We start from the raw sequence: 18,406 nt of genomic DNA, 5'->3' as shown, positions 1-18,406 counted from the left end.
TAATTGAGAACAGGACATCCAAGTCTTTTTACATGGAAACTTTTATTCTCAGTGAGATCTGTACATTCAAGTCGCACATACTTTTAAGTCTTTGATGGAGCTGTAGCACATGACCACAAAAACCGCCTGGTCTGTTTGAATGGTTACAAGTTTATGCCTCGAAAGTAGACAGGAAATTTGTGACTATTTCCTTCAACTTAGCTTCTGTCTGGTCAGAGATCTTCCCTTCGGTCCTGTTGAAACAGAGTTTAGTTAAGCTTCTGACACAGAAATAAATGTACTGTTAATTCCCAAGTCAAAAAAAAAAAAAATCTTTACTAACACAACCTTCCTTCTTCACAAGAAGTTGGTCCTGTTAAGAACTAAGGTTTGTCCACAAATACCCTCAGAACAGAGCCGTGCTGAACCAGGCACAGCTCTGCCAGAGCTGGAACGCAGAAATCTCAGGACAAAGCAAGCTAGAACCAGCTCACAGGACAAGATTGTGGACATACCTAAACCCCCAGAGTCAGCTCTGCAACAAGGCAGCTAGCAGCACTTAATCCACAGAATTCTAATATTTTAAAGCTATTAGCATGACAAAAGCATGCCAGCTCACTGCCTGAAGTGAGTTCCATTTCAGATTACAGGAGAAGCATGCAAATAGGTTCATTTTAAGCATCAGCTGGATTTTTTTGAATAAAAACTGTGGACAAGATGCTGAGATCTGTGTAACAGTGTAAGGACAGCAGGCAGGCTGATTTAAGCTCCACTCAGAGGCAGCAGAAGGCCTGATGTTCGGGGATACACTAGCTTAATGAATGGTTTGGTGACCATCTGTGCTGCAGCTCCCAGGTCAGTACTCCTTAGATGAACTAAGACAAATTATCATACCTGATTGTGGAGAGGAGGGCCTGATGCTGGCTCAGGACATGAGCCAGGAAAGCACTCTCAAATTTAGTGATTTTGCTGGGCTCCAGCTTGTCCAAGTGACCTCTCACACCAGCATAGATGACTGCAACCTGCTCCTCAATAGCCATGGGAACTGCATGAAAGAAAACATTTGTACCATCAGCCATTCTTGTTTCAGGATACATCAGTATCAGTCTCCCTGAAGATCAGCTCTGTGTATGCAACAGGGTTGCCAAGCCTGCGTTTACAATACCCAGAGGATATCTTCGTGCTGCCACAAAGACCAGCACCACAGACTAAGAGGGAATGCAGACACGTTACACATGAGACACTCACCGTACTGTCCTTGTTTGAGGAGCTCTGTCAGACGCACACCACGATTCAGCAGCTGCTGCGTGGCAGCATCCAGATCGGACCCAAACTGAGCGAAGGCAGCTACTTCACGGTACTGAGCCAGTTCCAGCTTCATGGTACCTGCCACCTACAATAAAAGGCAAGGGCACGCTGAGTTTCACCAGTTTTTAAGTGAATCTAGTTGTCATCTTCAGCTGACAGTTGTCACAAGTCAGCTAAATAGGTGATTAATCACATTTCTAAAAAATCCCACACTGTCTGGCCTTTAACATGTTATTCCTCCCTGAAAGTATCACAACTGATACTTCTAACTTGCATCTGGATTAAAAAGCGTGGCATTAACAGAGCGTTCTCTGTACTCAGCTGGATCAGCACCCAGTTCAGCACAATGGAACTTTTGACCATTTTTGTCTGGTTTTGACTATTGTCAAAAATCTTTATGCAGATACTCTTCCCTCCCCTCGCCATGTCCTGCTTCCTGCCAGCATGTGATGGAAATATCAGACTCCATAAATTTGTCTGATTGTTTTTTTTGTTGTTGTTGTTTGTTTGTTTTTTAAAGTTATTTCACAATACCAAGGAATTCAGAACTTACTTCCCTTTCTATTAATGACTCTGTAAAGAGTGATATGGGTTGGACAGCCTACACACTACTCATCTCTGACGACAGGAGCTCTCATTACATGCTTACCTGCTTCATAGCCCTGGTCTGAGCAGCAGAACCCACACGGGACACAGACAGACCGACGTTGATGGCTGGACGGATACCTTTGTAGAACAGCTCAGTTTCCAAGAAGATCTACGGGATAAATTTGTTTTATTACCCTGGTCAGAAACCTCCCTCAGACACACCAGCATGTCTGTGCAACTTACTGGCAGAGGAAGAGAAAGCCCTACCTGTCCATCAGTGATGGAGATGACGTTGGTTGGAATGTAAGCAGACACATCACCAGCCTGAGTTTCAATGACAGGCAGGGCAGTCAGAGATCCACCTCCAAAGGAGTCGTTCATTTTGGCCGCTCTCTCCAGCAAGCGGGAATGCAGGTAGAACACATCACCTGGGTAGGCTTCACGGCCAGGTGGACGGCGCAGCAGCAGAGACATCTGACGGTAGGCAACAGCCTGTGCAGAAGCATAAAGGAACCCTCTCAGACTTCAGCAGCTCATTTAAAATTCTGAATTTTTAAGCTTGATGTGATCTTACAGCTATAAGCATCAATGCTGGACCACAATGCCTATAAGCAATGCTTCCTGACCTGCTTGGATAAGTCGTCGTAGATGATCAATGCATGCTTTCCATTGTCTCTGAAGTATTCCCCCATGGAGCAGCCTGAATAGGGAGCCAGGTACTGAAGGGGCGCAGCGTCAGATGCTGTGGCAGACACCACAATAGTGTACTTCATGGCATCTGGAAAGAATTTGAGAGAATCGTCACCTAAGTACATTACCTTATCACGCCAGTAAACAGCAAATGCAACATGTATATGAAGTGCCAGTTGCTGAAGTAAACCCAGGCAGCATCACCAGTTACAGGAAAGTAAAACAGATGATTAACCTATTAAGCTTGATTAACTCAGAGTTTCACGAGCAAGTTTATGGCAGCTATTATCTGGCACTTGCAGATTATTTTTCATCTAAAGCAAGGCTTCAACTTTTACTAAGACACCCTTGGGCTCCAGAAGTCAGAGACCTGGAAGTCTGATTCCTTAGCTTTTACAAGAAGGAGCTACAATGCTTCACAGTCCAAAAACAAATTGCCACTAAAATACCTTTTTTTTTTTCTACTAGGTATGATTCCACTTGACCAGCAGGTAAGAGGCAAAGTGCCTAGGTTCTTTTAAGCCCTGTTATACACACGGCTTTTTTGCCAGACATTACTGTTTCTGAAAAAATACAGTGACATAATGGATAATGTTTGGGCAGTAAATTCTCTTCACCAGACTTTAAATTACCATTCACACTGACTTGCATGCATACGAAGCAAATGCAAAGTCCATAAAAATACTTGCAGGCCACAGCTTATTATCAGGCCTGACTGCCAAGAGGAAACTCCCCCAACTCTGATGAAAGAAACATGAAGGGTAATGTTTTCAGAAGCAATTAAACAGTTTCAGGGCATCATTTAGTTTTTGAATACAACAAAGTGAAAAGGTGTCCCCTGTCCCTGCCGGTAACTGTAAGAACTTGTCTAGAAAAATAAGTAATTTTTTATCAAATAAGAACAGAATCCTGTCTATACTTTCAATCAGGAGAGTTCATAGTATTATTCAGCATTGTAAGAACAGGATGTCCTTATGTGCCAGGCTCAACCATCATCAGAAATCTGTACCTGCGTCAGTGAGCCTCTTCACCAGCTGCGCAACAGTAGATCTCTTCTGGCCAATAGCAACATAGATACAGTACAGCTTCTTTTTCTCATCTGTTCCATCATTAAATCGTTTCTGGTTGATTATTGTGTCAATTGCAATTGATGTTTTCCTGTACAACACACGGTTTGGTTAAGTTAAGCGACCCATTCCTCTCCCATCCTCCACCCAGCTGTGTTCAGGTACAGTAGAGCACACTGCATTCAAGTCTCTATTCATGGAAACATTTTTCGTTTGGGCATTTAACTTACCCAGTCTGCCTGTCACCAATGATCAGCTCACGCTGGCCCCGGCCAATTGGCACCAAGCTGTCCACGGCCTTAATACCAGTCTGCATGGGTTCCCGCACAGAGATTCTGGGAATGATGCCAGGGGCCTTCAAGCCAACTCTCCTACGTGTCTTAGATGTAATAGGACCCTTAAAAGAGAGAAGAAACCCCGTTGCAGTCTGCACCACACAGGAGAAAGCTTAACGCTGAGCGTGACACTCACCTTCCCATCAATGGGATTGCCCAGGGCATCTACAACACGGCCCAGCAGCTCCTCCCCAACAGGAACATCCACAATGGCACCGGTCCTCTTCACAACATCCCCTTCCTTGATCAGTCTGTCGTTACCAAACACGACAACACCAACGTTGTCGGGCTCCAAATTCAAGGACATCCCCTAGGATAAAGATCATGATATCATGAGAAAAACAATACCAGCATCTACGGTGAATTCTTGATGCTTTAGTATCGACGTGATTAGTCTACAGTGTGAAATATGGGACACTGGCAACAGCTACCAATGTTCTGCTTGCATCCAATCATAGAATATCCTGAGCTGGAAGGGACCCACAAAGATCAAGTTCAGTGCACTTACCTTCTTCCATACTGGTGACAGAACCTGCCTAAGCCTTCAGTTTACTACATAATTATACTTGCAATCATTCTTCTCCCAGAGAAAAACAGAAAGGTTAAGTAGGTTTCGAATACATTTCTCTTGCCTAGGAATTCAACAAGAGAATTCGTCTATCTGCCTGAGGCAACAATTTACATTAACAATTAACAAATTGCATTAACAATTCTGGACGAGATGCTGCAGTAGTATTAGGGAACAGTCAGCTTTTTAACGTTAGTCTACCCTTAGGACTAGAAGGAGTCACCAAATTGTGCACTGTAATAGATCACAGAGCTTTTTCTTCAATGGTAATCATAAAAGCCTATGAAAACAAAATCCAGTGCCAAATTAGCCCTAAACACTTCCTAGAGGAAGGCAAATAAAGCTCAACTGTTGGCCAAGAACCAGATACGGATACCAAAGGAAAGCATGACAAATTCAAAGAATATTTGCTTTCTGTAGTATTTGCCTAGTAGTCTACTAGTTACTACTCATTTAAATTACAATGAAGTCTGTAAAATCTCCATATGGAGAAGTCCATGCACAGACTCAGACTGTCTTTTAAAAAGTCATCTTCTCATTTGTACAATAAATAAACTGCTTTAGTGGAAGCTCACCTTCAGCCCAGAGGAAAACTCAACCATTTCTTCTGCCTGCACATTTCTTAGGCCATACACACGGGCAATACCATCACCAATCGAGAGCACACGGCCGGTCTCCTCAAGTTCAGCAGAGGTGTCAGCTCCCAAAATACGCTCCTCAAGAATAGAGGACACCTCAGCAGTGCCTAGGAGAAGATATTTCAAACCAGATTTAGCGAATTAAAGCACAGTAGAAATTCAGTAAACTTGTCTTTAATTCACAAGCCAAGGTAGCCTCTCCCAGGTATAATTAAGTTCTAGCAGGAAACATTCTTCCATATATATATAATGCAGAAGGTAAGTAACAGTTTGCGTTCTCAGCCAGTAAAAGCAGCTTCAAGTCATCACTGAACAGACTTCAATCAAAACACTGATGGCTGTTTAGTTTTATCATTGATTTCCTTCAGTATATCCTACCCTGTTAGCAATCCCTCCCTCTAGAGAGCCATTAGACTAAGTAGATTAGACTTCACTCAGAAAGAACTGACATGCCCTCTCTGCAGGCAGTGCGTTTACTTAGACTGGATGCATGAAAACACCAACTCATTCGTAAACCAGCATATTCTAAAGGCACTTCATGCCTTTACAGAGCAAGTTGTTCAATATGAACTATAACAATGTTTTCCATCTTCCCCTGATTTGGCAGCATGCCCCCAACAACTTTTTATTTCCTCTGCTAGGAAACAGTAAGCAGTGAAAATTATTTTCTAATAAAACCTTTACTTGGCCTAAACCACAACAAAAATTGTACATAAACTGCTACCAAAACACAGCTATGCAGTGCTGTTGCCTTCTCAAGACCCTAGCAGCTCAAGAGTAACGATCAAGGACAAAAGGTCAAACTAGGCCTGAGAAAGTCATCCTTTCTCTAATATTGCCAACAAGCAGACAGGAAATTGGAATTTGGGTCATTTTTCAGATAATTCTGCAGGACTGAAAGACCGAATTGGGCATTTGGGAGGCAGATAAGCTGAGTGAGCCAGCTGACATGCGATCACCCCATTGGTTCGGACACACTTTGACCAATTATTAAAGTTAAGTCTGACAGATGTGACCATGTAACTGATATTCCACTTCCCAACACTGCCAGTACATAAGTGTCCTGAAGTGTTTTGTCAGCTGACACATGCACCTCACACTCCAAGTTCAAATTACCTCGTCTGACTTAAGATCAAGGTCTTAAACAGTACTCTTATAATAATAGGGGCCTTTCTTCAGACTCACCAGTTTTCTGGAAATGGTTTTTGGAGGCATGGATGTTTCTTGTGGCGACAAATGCTGCACCCAGGGTGTTTCTGGAAACCTAAAATAAGTAATTGTTTCAATAAGCGAAGCCTCTTTGATCACACAAAATACAGTATTTTAAAGAGAGATTACGTTAAAATTTCTCAGTATGAGATTAGATATTTAGTGTGTCTCCATTTTGACTTGCGCTCCAAAGCTCTGCGTTCCCAAGCTGCAGCTACAGAACCAAACCCAACACGAATAAATAACCACGGGCACTAAAAGAGACTGCTCTAAATCGCTGCGTTTTTCTGCACAGCCCTGGCGTTGCACTGTCACCACCACAGCGCTGCAGCAGCTCCCACAGCAGCACCTTCCTCATCTGCCACCATTCCCCGTGGCATCGAAAGCTCAAAAAAAAAAAAAAGAAGAAAAGCACAAATAAATCAGAAAAAAACTCGTGCATCTGCACAAGGGAAAACAAGGTTATGTCGTCTTAGGAGGATTGATTTCTCGGTAAAGCGAAGAGTGACCTTTTCTAGCAAAGTCTAAGGGCAAATTTCCTGAAGCGCGGCTAAAATATAGATGACTGTGCAAAAGAAAAAGCTGTGATAATTGATGCATTAAATGGTGATTACAGCTATAAATCCTGAAGCTCACAGTGCAGCTCTGCAGCCGCAGAAAGCCCACGCTGCAGCCCCAAACCCCCACGAAGGCCTGCGTTCACCTTCACAAGGGGCACGGGCTGGGGACAGCCCCTGCGCCCCCCTGCCCCTCATGGAGCCCCCCAAACCCCCCGGGACTTCGCCCCTTTCCCCACACCCCTCACGGCCCAATTTTCACCTTCAGCGAAGGGCACGGCTCCCCTAACCCCATCCTCATTCCCCAAACCAACCCATCCCCGGCAGGACCCGGTCCCCGGTGTGTTTTGGGGACCCCCCCCCCCCTCACCCCCACCCCACAGCGGACCCCCGGGGGCCGAGCCACGGGCGGCCGCGGCCCCTCAATGTCACCGCGGCCCCCAAGATGGCGGCGGCGGCCGCCCTCCCCTCAGCCCTCAGCCCGGCTGGAGGGGAAGGCGAGCTCACCAGGCCGGCATGCCGCGGCAGGGAGCGGGCGAGGGTGGCGGCCAGGCGGGCGGAGAGCATGGTGGCGGCGGCGGCTGAGGGCTGGGGGTGAAGCAGACGGGAGGAGGCTGCCGGCCCCGCGCTCTCTCCACAAAATGGCGGCGCCGCGCTCCGCCCTTAATGGGCGGCGGGGCCACGCCTGGGATGGGGGGAGCTTCCCCCGGCCCCTCAGCCCGCCCTCTCTGTGTGTGTCTGGAAAAGCGGAGAGAAATGGGGTGTTTAGAAAAAATAGCCTTTATGGCAGGTGCGCTTGAAACGGCCCTGGGTGGGCGCTGAAGGGACGCGTGGGGCTGGGGGCTTCGCCACCCTTCTGGGGGCTGCGGGGGTCGGTGTCCGTCTTGTTCAGCTTCTGAAAGCTGAACATGGGGCGGAAAAGTGCTTAAATCTCTTAAAAACTTAAATCTGTGCTCTGGGAAAGAAGGTGAAAAAGCCACAGCATGCAGCACTTTGCTGGTCTTAGTGACCTGACAAAGCAGCTTATTTATTTCTCAGCCCCTCTCTTGCTAATGCTGGTGTCCTAAAAGGTGACCCCTCAGCTGCCTGGGTGCAGTGACAGCCACGCAGCCTCGCTGCAAGGCCCGTAGGTGGGGAGGGTGCCAAAGGTCGGGCAGCACGCCGGGACAGCGGCCTCGGAGTCCTGCAGGAGTCTGGTAAAGCTCCCAGCAGGCCTTTGCAGGAATCGTAAATGTTAGTCAGAAAAGGAGCATGCCTTTTTTACGCAAGTAACAATACACAAGCTATTCAGGTTCTAACTTTTGCCCTTTAGTTTAAGAAGATGACTAGTGCCTTCTTGGTGAAGGGTTTCATATGTCTTTATTTGTAATTTGTATCGTGATACGCATGAAACATAAAATTCCATCAAAAGCCACTTCAATATTTTACTGACTAAAGACTTCTTAAACTACTGGGTGCATAAGAAGAAAAAGTAAACTCCTTCAAAACATTCAGAGCACGTCAATAGGCTCTGTTGAAAGCGATGGCTGCAGGTAGTGAATTGCACCGTGTGTTGTTTTTTTTTATTTTATTTGAGCTTTGAGATTTTAAAGTTAGGATATTGTAACCTCGTATCTAAGCAAACTTTAAATAGAGAGCTCCCAGCTGCTTGTCTGTTAGCGACCGTGTGGCTGAACTGCCACAAGGATGAAGCAATAGGATAAAGGATAAAGCAATAGGCTTAATAAAAAATAATAATAAAAAAAAAATATGAAAAGCATAAAACAAAAGGGCTTCAGGTGCTAAAAATCACACCCAAAAAGGCAAACGAGAGGACAACCGCAGCTGCGGCTACACGGCAGGGGCGGCGGGGCGCTCCCGCAGGACTACAACTCCCAGCAGGCCCCGCGGCGCGCGGGGAAGGCCGGGGTGGAGGCGGGAGGCTCAAGGCGGCGGTTGATGGCTGAGGCGGCCACCATGGAGAAGCTGCGGCGGGTAATGGCGGGGGGGGGGGGGGGCGGCTCGGCGGAGAAGGGTCGGGGGGAAACTGTGGTGGTTGGGGTCTCCAGCGCCTCTGTAGCCAACAGGGCGTGGGGATAAAAAGGTGAGATTTATAAAATTAGGAGGTGAGCAGGGGTCCTGAAAAGATGAGGGAAGTTAAAGGGGAAACGCACACGCAGAGCTCGCAGCGCTCCGGCTATTTTCTCTCACCTCACTTAGCTGTTTACTTTTTTTTTTTCCCCCCCCCCCCATCCTCTGGCAGGTTACTTTATGGCTGAAAGAAGTGTTTGAGAATCAGCCCATTCCGCATTACGAAGTGAACCCTCAGACTGTTGATATTTTGTATAATCTTAAAGAATACAGTGAAACCAGAGAGAGGGATCTTGCTTTCCTGGTAGAAGACACGGAGCAGAAGGCAGCAGAATACGAAGCACAAGGTGAGTTAGAAGCTCCAGTTCTTGGTTTCATCACAGTTTTCCTTAGTTACCTCATGGACTTTTTTTATTAGAACCTTATCACCTAGTGTATTTAAAAAAACAGACTAGCAATAAGCTTAGCTTTTGTTACGGTACAGCTTTCACTCCAATGTTCTCCGTGCTTTCCTTTCAGCAAAATACACTCTGACATAAGGTTGGTCAAAAGCAATCTTTTAGCCAGCTTGCGCAGGCTGTAAATGTGGACAAGCAGGTTGATTGCCAAAGCCTCCTAGCCTGCTGAATAAGAACAGCATTAGAATATTGTCTGGATAGATAGCAGAGGGACCCTACAGCTAATTTAAGAGTCTGAGCTGGTGCTAATCCGCTATTAAGGAAAACAGTTCAGGAATCTGAAACAATAGTGAGGTGATTAAGTTATGCTCTTGCAGCCTGGACTCTGTGTCCAATATTGTTTTTTCTGGAGCAAGTGAGTCGTTTAGGGGGACATAGAAGATCTTAATACATGTTCCAAAGGATCATCCCTTCATTGGCATCTTTCAGGAAGGAATTTTACTGCTCTGTAAAGAGGGTGATGTTGTGCACAAGAAGACAATGTTGTAGAAACCCCATTTGTTTTTTTCATCAAGTCCTCTAGTGATTTGACATCAAATGAGTAGTAATGGAGACTGTGCAATTGATTTGGGCTCTCAGAATGTAGACGCTACCAGACAGTTACAGATGTGAGCTCTGCTGTAATTTCAGACTCCCCTGCTAGGAAGGAATATCATTACTAGCAGAGGTTTCATATGACAAGTGTGATGGCTCTTTCCATAATAGCAGAGAGATAAAAAAAAAAAAAAAAAAACTTCTGGAGTAGAATTGGGTCCTACCTAGAGCTAAAATAATATTATAATATTATAATTTTTTTTTTTAAATATTTTTTGTTTCAACTTGTTTTTCAGCTAAGTATCTAGAGGACCTTCTCACAAAAGGCTTGGGTCTTTCATTATCCAGTCTGTCCAGCGAAGGCACCGCCCACCTCAACACCCTGGTAAACAGTGCAATAACACTTGGAACAAAGGACACCTCTCTTGCCAGGTAGTCCTTCCCACTTCGCATTGGGGTGATGGTCTCTGCAATTTCCCTTTCTACAGTTTCAAATTGTGCTTTCACAACAGGGGTCTTACTTGTCCAGCTTCTTTGGCACCTCTGGGGCAGCTTTAGAGGACACAGAAACCAAGCACAACACTTGATTTTTCCCTGTAAGGAAAGCCTCTGAAGCCCTGAAGGTGCCTTAGCCACAATTAAATCTCTTTTTGGCACACGCCTTCGTGATCAGTGCCTGCAGGATGTGACCACTACAACTGTCCACAAGCTGTAGCAGCTTGTATATTGCTGAGGCAAGGACTGTGGAACTGTAGCTGGTTGTTTAGTCTCACCTCCTCTCTTATAAGGCCTCAGTTATTGTAAGGAGATTTCCTTGTCTCAACCACAGAGCAATTGCAGCTGTTAGTCTGTTCTTTCTGTTCCCTTCTGCCTGGCCTTAAACTATAACACAGTAGGAGTTCCTTGAGCATTGTCAGTAAGGAGGAGCTGAAATCTGCCTTGGAATCCATTGTTTTTAAACCATGTCCAGGAGCTTTGCTCTCACGGTTCTTTAGAGACAGAGGGGCAGGCAGAAATGAACAACTTGAGAAGAAAAAGTGGATGAAATACTTCTGAGTGTGTCCCAGGGGCATGCATTTTCAGGAAATGAATTTCAAAGGCAATTTGGCAAGCCAGGAGTGGAGCATTTTATTATTTCAAACCTGGTGGCTATATTCACTGGACTGCCAGGTCCTGTTTAGCCTTTCCCAGTACTCAGTTTGCTGGGCTGTTTCCCCTTCTGGACAAAATCTCTACTAATTAAGGGAAGCAAATACTTTCAGTGACATATTTTCTTCTTCTAAAATACCTGGTAGTTAGTTACCTAATACATCATAGCATGAGAAAAACAGGTCATTTGTGGAAAGTGTGGGGTGGGTAAACAACAGTAATTCTGAGCTTCATAAAAGTTGACTGAGTATTCCTGTTGATTGATTGTTTCCACCAGCTTCTTCTGTGCCATCAATGACATGAGTTCTGAGCTGTATGCAACAGAATCAAAAAACAAAGAATTGGAGCTGGAGTTGGCCAACATGAATAAGAAACTAACTGCTGCACTGGCGATGGAAAAGCAGTTAGAGGAGTGAGTAATGGATGGAAAGGGGAAAGATGTAAGCAGTGCTGCTGATCTCTGCTGTGTGGTGTGTTCCTTGTGACAACTAACAAGGGTAACCGAACTGACAGGTTTTTGATTCATCTGTAATCCACAGTATTGGGAAGTATCTGCCAAAAACTGTGTGTTATGGGCACATTCAGAAGTCAAAAGACTTTGGGGCTATGATCAAACCTATTATTTTAAACCAAAAATGATTTACAAGCATTTTTTGGGTATGGGGCGGCATCTTCCACCAGTCCTCTTCAACTGAGGGTGGTGGCAAACTACATCTTCTGACCACACTTACTGTAGGCTTTGTAGTTAGAGTGAAGGAGCCAGGCAAAACCAGAAAGATTCCTAGGTAAGAATTTCCTTTAACCAGTGAGAGTCTAAACGAAAAAAAATAAATAAAGAGTATCAAGTCCATTCCCTAAAGGATGTCATCTGAAGGGCTTTGCCGAGTGTGCTGTGATGAGCCCCTCTCTGGGCATTGGTCCAGATGTTCTCCACAGTTCCCTTCCATTCTAATTATTGTCTGGTTCTGCCAAAGTTGTAATTGTGGTGCTGTTGCAGCACAGATGCAAGACCCAGATGCCTCTCCCAGTTTTGCCATGGCCCCTTTCTATGCCCATAAGTTTAGCCTGCATAACACGTCCGTAAGTGAATTAATTACAGAATGAAGCAGAAGACTGTTATTCTGTGCTGTTACACAGATGGCTTTCCCCTTGACCCTTTTATCCTGTGGCCCTTGGGAATCTGGAGTTGACAGCCATGGATATTTTCATGGGGGAATCTCGCAGGAAAATGCAAGCATTCTCCCCCTCTGGAGTTGGTTGTATTATGGTGTTTAGGTGGAGCATAGATGACTAAGTGGTATGTGAATACTGATGTCTGTTTGCATGTAAAGGCTTGTTTCTTTTTCTTTTTCTTTTTTTTAGGGATCTTAGAAAAACACAGGACTACCTTGAGGTAGAAAGAGTCAAGGCTGAGAGCCGATCCCAGAACTTGAAGTTCCTGAGAGACAAATCTGAGGATTTCAAAATCAGGATTAAGGCTGCTGAGGTAGACGGAAGGAATTACTTAACAGGATTCTGTAATATGTTGGTGTAGTTGTGATTGGTCAGGCCCAAAACTAGTTAGGGACATTGCTGGTGCTTCCTAAACTCCTGGATTTTGTATATGTGGGCTAACAGGATGAGTTGTTACCATACTTCAATTGTTCCCAATATGTACACTCTCATTCTTCTGAATGTCCTTTGGTAAATGCAAAGATACTTTCCCTTTTAAGAATATTAGCTCAGACTACTTTGTGCTTGCTGTGATGTACTGCTAACTTGTCTGTATACTCTTATGTTAACAGTAGAACATATGATTCACTGAGGAAAATTGTGTCAAAATCCTGAATATAGCTATTTGGGGAGGATTAATGAATGATTAAATGTTGAAGGCAGAAGTTGTTCTGTCTTCTTCACCTCTCCCTATGTGATGAAGGATATGTGAATGCTTTATTTAATACTTGGATGCTGTTCAATATCCTGACAAATACCAGATAGAAAATGTTGAATTAGTGTTAACGATGTTTTACTGAGAAACCTCTTCATAGCCTTGCCATGTGCTCTTCCCCCACTAATTTTCAGGAAGGATTTATTACTATGAATTTTAGTAGTATGATTTCATACACCAGCTAGAGCTGTAGTTAAAGTAGCATGTTTCTATTCTTTTCAGACTGTGTTCTTGTCTGCCTCTTTCAATCAAAACCCAAGGAAACGGCAAAATCTTTCTCTTTCCTCTTATATTTTGTCATTTATGTTTGAACTCTTTCCTGTTTGTAGGAGAAGCTTGCTGCCAGTGGGTTGGATTATTCATTGATGCATCAGTCACTAGTGAGCATGTCTGAGGTAGGTCTGTTGGTACAAGAGAGATGTTTCTACAGCAATCCGTGTTGCAAATGGAGTGGGTATTCTGTGGAATGTATCTCATTACATGGCTGTCTGTGTATTGCAATTACTAAATAAAATGACCCAGCTGATTGCTTCTAGGGTGTACCTGCTCTCAAATGCTGCTGAGCTAAGGGAGAGGAGATTGAGTGAAACCCAGATTCTGAACCTCTGTGCGCCTTTTTCTTGTCTTTAAACATAACATTTTAAACTAAATGCTAAGTCCAGCAGGATGTTTTTAAAGAAAAAAGCATACTTCTTGAATTACTAGCTATAGATCATCCAGGTTTGCTCTGAGTATTTATAGATATTTAATGTGTTTGAGTTGTTGTGTCTGCACTCAACATGTTTTAATGTTACTTGCTATTACTGAAACGCGCATTTCAGTCTCTCTTCCCATTTCTTTTACACTCTCTTCTTGCCTATTAGGCTGAACAATTAAAATAGGTTTCCTGAATGTATGTTGTCATTCTTGTGAACCAGCACTGGGTGGCAATGTTGACATTGCACAGTGTTTCAGAAGAGCACTAACTAAAAATTGTTGGAATTCTACATACAAAATGGCCTTGGAACCTTTCTAGTCTTTATCTGACCTTCATCATCTTCCCAAACCTAAGTAAAAGGGCATGTTTGACTCACTGGCATTTCTATGTCTGCTCTGCCAAGAGCTCTGTAAATTAGGCAGCACGGATGACTTCATCTTCAGAGTGTGTTTTTCTTTTCTTTTCTTTTTTTTTTTTTTTTTTTGAATGTCTTAGGTTGATTATTTGAAAAAAAATACGGGCTTTGTTATGTGCTAAATTTTAAGCCCCCTGGAGAAACTACCTCCCCTTGTTAACAGCATGAGCAAAGCACTGCATTATTTGGGGACTTTTTTTCTGTTGCGTGTGCAAAATTATCACACCCAAGGCATAGGCACGAGACTGTATCTCCTTCCTTGGGGCTCAGGTCTGTGTGTGGCCTACAGTGATGTCGACCATGAAAGTCCTGTGGTGGCTTCTGAGTTGACAGGCTCCCTCCTGTCAGGGAGGTAAGATCAGGTGGTTATCCTGTAGGTAACAATGTTGTATGTTCTCAGAAAGGAAGAGAAAGTATATCTGTGTAAAATTTGAACTGGGTTTAACTGACTGATAGCTGAATGAATGGTAGATCTTTAGTTCTCTGTGCATTTTGTGAAAGATCACAAGACCTCTAGCCAACATGGGTGACTTCTGAAATGTTGTAGATAATTGTAAATGTATTTTTGCTGATTTACATCACTTCTACAAGTAAGTCTATGAAATCTTATCTACTTTGTTCTGTCCACAGAAACTGGAAGAAATGCAGAAAGAAGTGGTGCCTGTGAAGAGGGAACTTGACTCCTACCTAGATTTAACTCCTGTAATTATTTTTCACTGTTCTTTTATACATGCAGTCAGATTGACTTCAATGGACTTCAAAAATATAAAGGAAATGGTTACATGTTTCAATAGATAGAAAGATCTCTGTAGAGATCTATTAATGAGTCGTGTAAACAAAAGACTTTACTAAAACAAGTAGCCATATATTGATTAATCAAAGCCAGAAAAATAAGAGTGTTTGCCTGGCAAACTTTGCTCTAACAAAATGTCTAGGAATGTGACTTGAAGAAATAGGCTGGTTGAGCTCAGTATCAAGATGAATTAGCTAGAAATCAAAAATTTAGAAGAAAATGTATATTTCCTTAGTATAACAAAATCTTTCAGATTACACGTGTCCTAATACATTAGTAAATCAGGCTGTCAATATGGCAGACACGGCACACGGTGCAGAGGTTGAAGCTCTGAGCAGAGTTGTAGAAATGATGAAGAAATACCCAGATGTAGACTTTGTTCCTTAAGCAAGTACTATAGCTTGTATGAGTACTGGCTGCTCCATCATTTTCCTTGATTTCTCTTGAGGGTGCCGGGAACACACCTCAGTAGGTTGCTCTCTGAAGCACCTTTTATAAAAAAGATATTTGATCATTTCAAATTAGAAAAACTCACATTACAAAAGACATTTTCAATTGAGGGCAGTTCTGTAGACAATAGTGGCTTAAAGAAATCATGGGGAAACGGTAAATCTGTGAAACAAATGTCTTTGGCTGAGTGTGCTGTGTATATATCACCGCCTGAGATACTTGGGACAACTCAGCCCAGGTATTTCTGATCTTCTTTGGAAGATCACTACTTTTACAGATGAGTATTAAGGATTTTCTGCCATTCAAGTGAGATTCTGCAAAAACTGGAGCAGATAGTCGAGTGGGCTTTGGCTTCAGTAAATAAAGCGGTAAGCTAAATGCTTGCCATTGCATTTGAGTTTCCTGTTACGGCTTCTGTTACCTCCTCATCTGAGCACCCTGCAGTCCATAATACAGGTAACCTCCAAGAGGTGAAGGATTTATTCCAATTTTTATAAGCAGGGAGTAGAGGTCCAGAGAAACAAAGGGATTTGTCCAAAGTCATGCAGAAATTCTGAGATGAATCATGTATCTTGTGTTGTGAACTGGGGACCTGTCTGCTGGACCAGCCTTCACCCCCTCAGCCCTTACAGAGTTCCTGCTCCTCAGCACGCCTCCCTGTAACCTGATCTCTCCCTTATACAAATACTGCCATCTCCCTCCTAGAACAAAAGGATGAAAGGAGAGGATGGGACTGATTCTCTTTTAAATCCATCTTACTCCAAGAGGCAGCTGCCTCCTCTCCTCAAGCAAAACAGGATGTTCAAATTGGATTAGGTTTCCCAATTCCTCCCTCCCCGACTCCCTGCCAGTGGAGACAGGGAGAGCCCTGATGCCCTGCTGCTGGTGCAGACAGAATGAAGGAGGAGGGTTCATACTTGCACACTGCTGAAAGTTTGTGCTCTGATAATTTAATTCCTGGATATGGTTAAAGTCTAGTTCCTCACTTGGTAGTTTTGGAAAATGGATAAAAATATTTCCTTAGACATCAGGTTATAGCAGAATCTTGAAAAATATCTGATTGTCCATACCAAACTGATAATAGGCTTTTAATGTCAGTATCTGTTGTATGTGAAGGGTGTACACAAAACTGATTTTATTATCCCTGAAATCCCCTGGGGCACATGATTAGAGTCTTGCAATGATGCAGGAACTCTGCAATTCATGTTGAAATATTGATTTTTATGCCATTTTCTTTCATTAGAATCCATCCCTTGTACAAGTGAAGGTTGAAGAAGCAAGACGAGAACTGGTAAGCGTTTTTATCTTTTACAGGGATTTAAGTGGGTGCTGTCATTCCAAAACAAGCTATATGTATTAATTGCTTGTGGATTTATCTACCTCAGATCATAGTCTTAATGATCTCTGGAGGGAAATTCTTGCTCTGATATGGCAGAAGTAGTGCATATTGGTAGGAGGAACTGTTGGAGGCACGATATCTAAAGCTACAAGGGCGGATGAGCATAATGGTATCAGTGGGGATTACGTATCTGTATCCCTCTGGATTTTCTGCTTCACCTGTCAGAATGTTTATTCACTCAACTGTGCCACAGCTTCTTGGTCTCATGACCTTCATTACTGTGCCTGAATTCTCAAAGGGTAGTAGGGCACATGTGTTATTGAACAGCTGCCTTGTGGACTGCAACAGGGACCTTTCCCTATAAAACACAATGCCTGTTTCATACATGCTTGTGTAACCTGCAAGGCATTGGTGAGAAAAACTTCATCTAAAGATGTTTGGGAACTCTGTATGTACCTTTCCAGAGCAAGCTGGGCCATGTCTGAGCATAGAAGCTGTCTTTGATTTCTTTGGGTTACTGTCTGCTTGTTTATAGACACGGCACAAGGTATTCAGTGATAAACCTTAAAACTGTGATCAGAAAGCACATTTATTTGAGAGTATTCTATATGTTTTCAGATGGGACTAGTCAGGTTGGTGATCAACTTATTTATGTTCCAGAAATACAAGCTCACCTTAGCAGCCTGTAAGGCTTTTCTCAGGTGTGTACACTCTAGAGCATATCAGTTCAGCTCAAAGGTGTCCCATCGGGGCACAGTACAAAGGCTACCAAGTGATTTTGGCTGTTCTTTTGGAGGTTCCTCTGTAGTGACTACTGACACTACTGCCACTTGCAGCAGCGAGAACTTTCAGTTCAATGCTTGGGTTAATCAGTGCTAATAATATCTTGAGGTTTGATCTCTGCAGATGTTTGTGTCAGAAGAATATATGAAAACTACTGTGTGTGATTGCTGAGTTCTCTTGTGCCTTTTTTTTCTCCTGATAGAATGCCTTGGAGGCAGAGCTCTCAAAGCAGATTCTCATGCTGACTCTCGAGATGCCAGAACCCAGAAAATACAAGTTCACCTGAAGTGGCTTGAATGGAAGATTTCTTTTCCAAATTTCTATTTTACTTGCACTAGTTTGGACTCGCTGTATTTCTGCAGCTTTCTGCCTTACTCTTCTTGCTGTCCGATGGCATGCTTGTGACCTTCCAGTGAGTGTAATCTTTCTGTAAGGGTTCAGGTAGCCATGCATTTGTAAATGTCACTTTTTTCATAAAGTAACATGCAAGCTTCTTGTTTTCTCTGACAGTTATTTTTCCATGAGTGATACAAACCTGTAACCAACCTCCAGATGGCACCTTCACCAAGAACCGTCCCTACCAGCATCTGGTAGGCCCTTACCACACAGAATTGAACTAACTGTCTGGCTCTTTCTCTGTGTCCAGGCTCTGGATTGTATTTTTTTATTTCCCTGGACTCCTTGCTTTGGTGGTGCAAATATGGTAATGACAGGAGCCTTGCACTTACTAGACCATTGGCTTTTGCTCTCCTTTTCTTGTTATTTCAGAATTGGAGAGGCATCAGTTTTTTTCTACCACACATACCATGTCTAATGTTTACCAAGTTTTTGAAGATGAATTGTAGATTCTTA

General features: G+C 43.4%; 2 protein-coding genes across 2 annotated transcripts; one reads left to right on the top strand and one right to left on the bottom strand.

Annotated features, from left to right (window-relative positions):
- Positions 1-23: 23 nt before the first annotated feature.
- ATP5F1A (ATP synthase F1 subunit alpha) lies at positions 24-7,593 on the bottom strand. The gene is made up of 12 exons (XM_032206112.1): positions 7,447-7,593; positions 6,359-6,437; positions 5,111-5,280; positions 4,104-4,277; positions 3,863-4,029; positions 3,575-3,723; positions 2,502-2,653; positions 2,143-2,367; positions 1,937-2,044; positions 1,228-1,372; positions 874-1,024; positions 24-233 (listed from the first exon to the last, which is right to left on the bottom strand). Exons 1-12 carry the CDS (start codon positions 7,504-7,506, stop codon positions 152-154), a joined length of 1,662 nt encoding a protein of 553 aa, XP_032062003.1. The 5' UTR covers positions 7,507-7,593; the 3' UTR covers positions 24-151.
- A 1,262-nt stretch (positions 7,594-8,855) lies between these two features.
- On the top strand, positions 8,856-18,050 carry HAUS1 (HAUS augmin like complex subunit 1). Its single transcript, XM_032206044.1, has 9 exons — positions 8,856-8,913; positions 9,182-9,356; positions 10,298-10,433; positions 11,428-11,562; positions 12,513-12,636; positions 13,407-13,472; positions 14,820-14,891; positions 16,676-16,723; positions 17,757-18,050. Exons 1-9 carry the CDS (start codon positions 8,878-8,880, stop codon positions 17,838-17,840), a joined length of 876 nt encoding a protein of 291 aa, XP_032061935.1. The 5' UTR covers positions 8,856-8,877; the 3' UTR covers positions 17,841-18,050.
- The last annotated feature ends 356 nt before the right edge of the window (positions 18,051-18,406 follow it).

Source organism: Aythya fuligula, chromosome Z, assembly GCF_009819795.1.
Source record: "Aythya fuligula isolate bAytFul2 chromosome Z, bAytFul2.pri, whole genome shotgun sequence".
NCBI lineage: Eukaryota > Metazoa > Chordata > Aves > Anseriformes > Anatidae > Aythya > Aythya fuligula.
The sequence above is the reverse complement of the archived record's forward strand: the minus strand, read 5'-3'. Positions and strand labels throughout refer to the sequence as shown.

Bases quoted from the DNA above. Each gene is read 5' to 3' on its own strand.
- ATP5F1A (XM_032206112.1), bottom strand. From the start codon at position 7,506: ATGCTCTCCGCCCGCCTGGCCGCCACCCTCGCCCGCTCCCTGCCGCGG. The intron at 6,438-7,446 runs GTGAGCTCGCCT...TACTTATTTTAG, and splicing joins TGCCGCGGCATGCCGGCCTG to GTTTCCAGAAACACCCTGGG. The intron at 1,373-1,936 runs GTAAGCATGTAA...CTTTTATTGTAG, and splicing joins AGACCAGGGCTATGAAGCAG to GTGGCAGGTACCATGAAGCT.
- HAUS1 (XM_032206044.1), top strand. From the start codon at position 8,878: ATGGCTGAGGCGGCCACCATGGAGAAGCTGCGGCGG. The intron at 10,434-11,427 runs GTAGTCCTTCCC...TGTTTCCACCAG, and splicing joins AAGGACACCTCTCTTGCCAG to CTTCTTCTGTGCCATCAATG. The intron at 13,473-14,819 runs GTAGGTCTGTTG...TTCTGTCCACAG, and splicing joins CACTAGTGAGCATGTCTGAG to AAACTGGAAGAAATGCAGAA.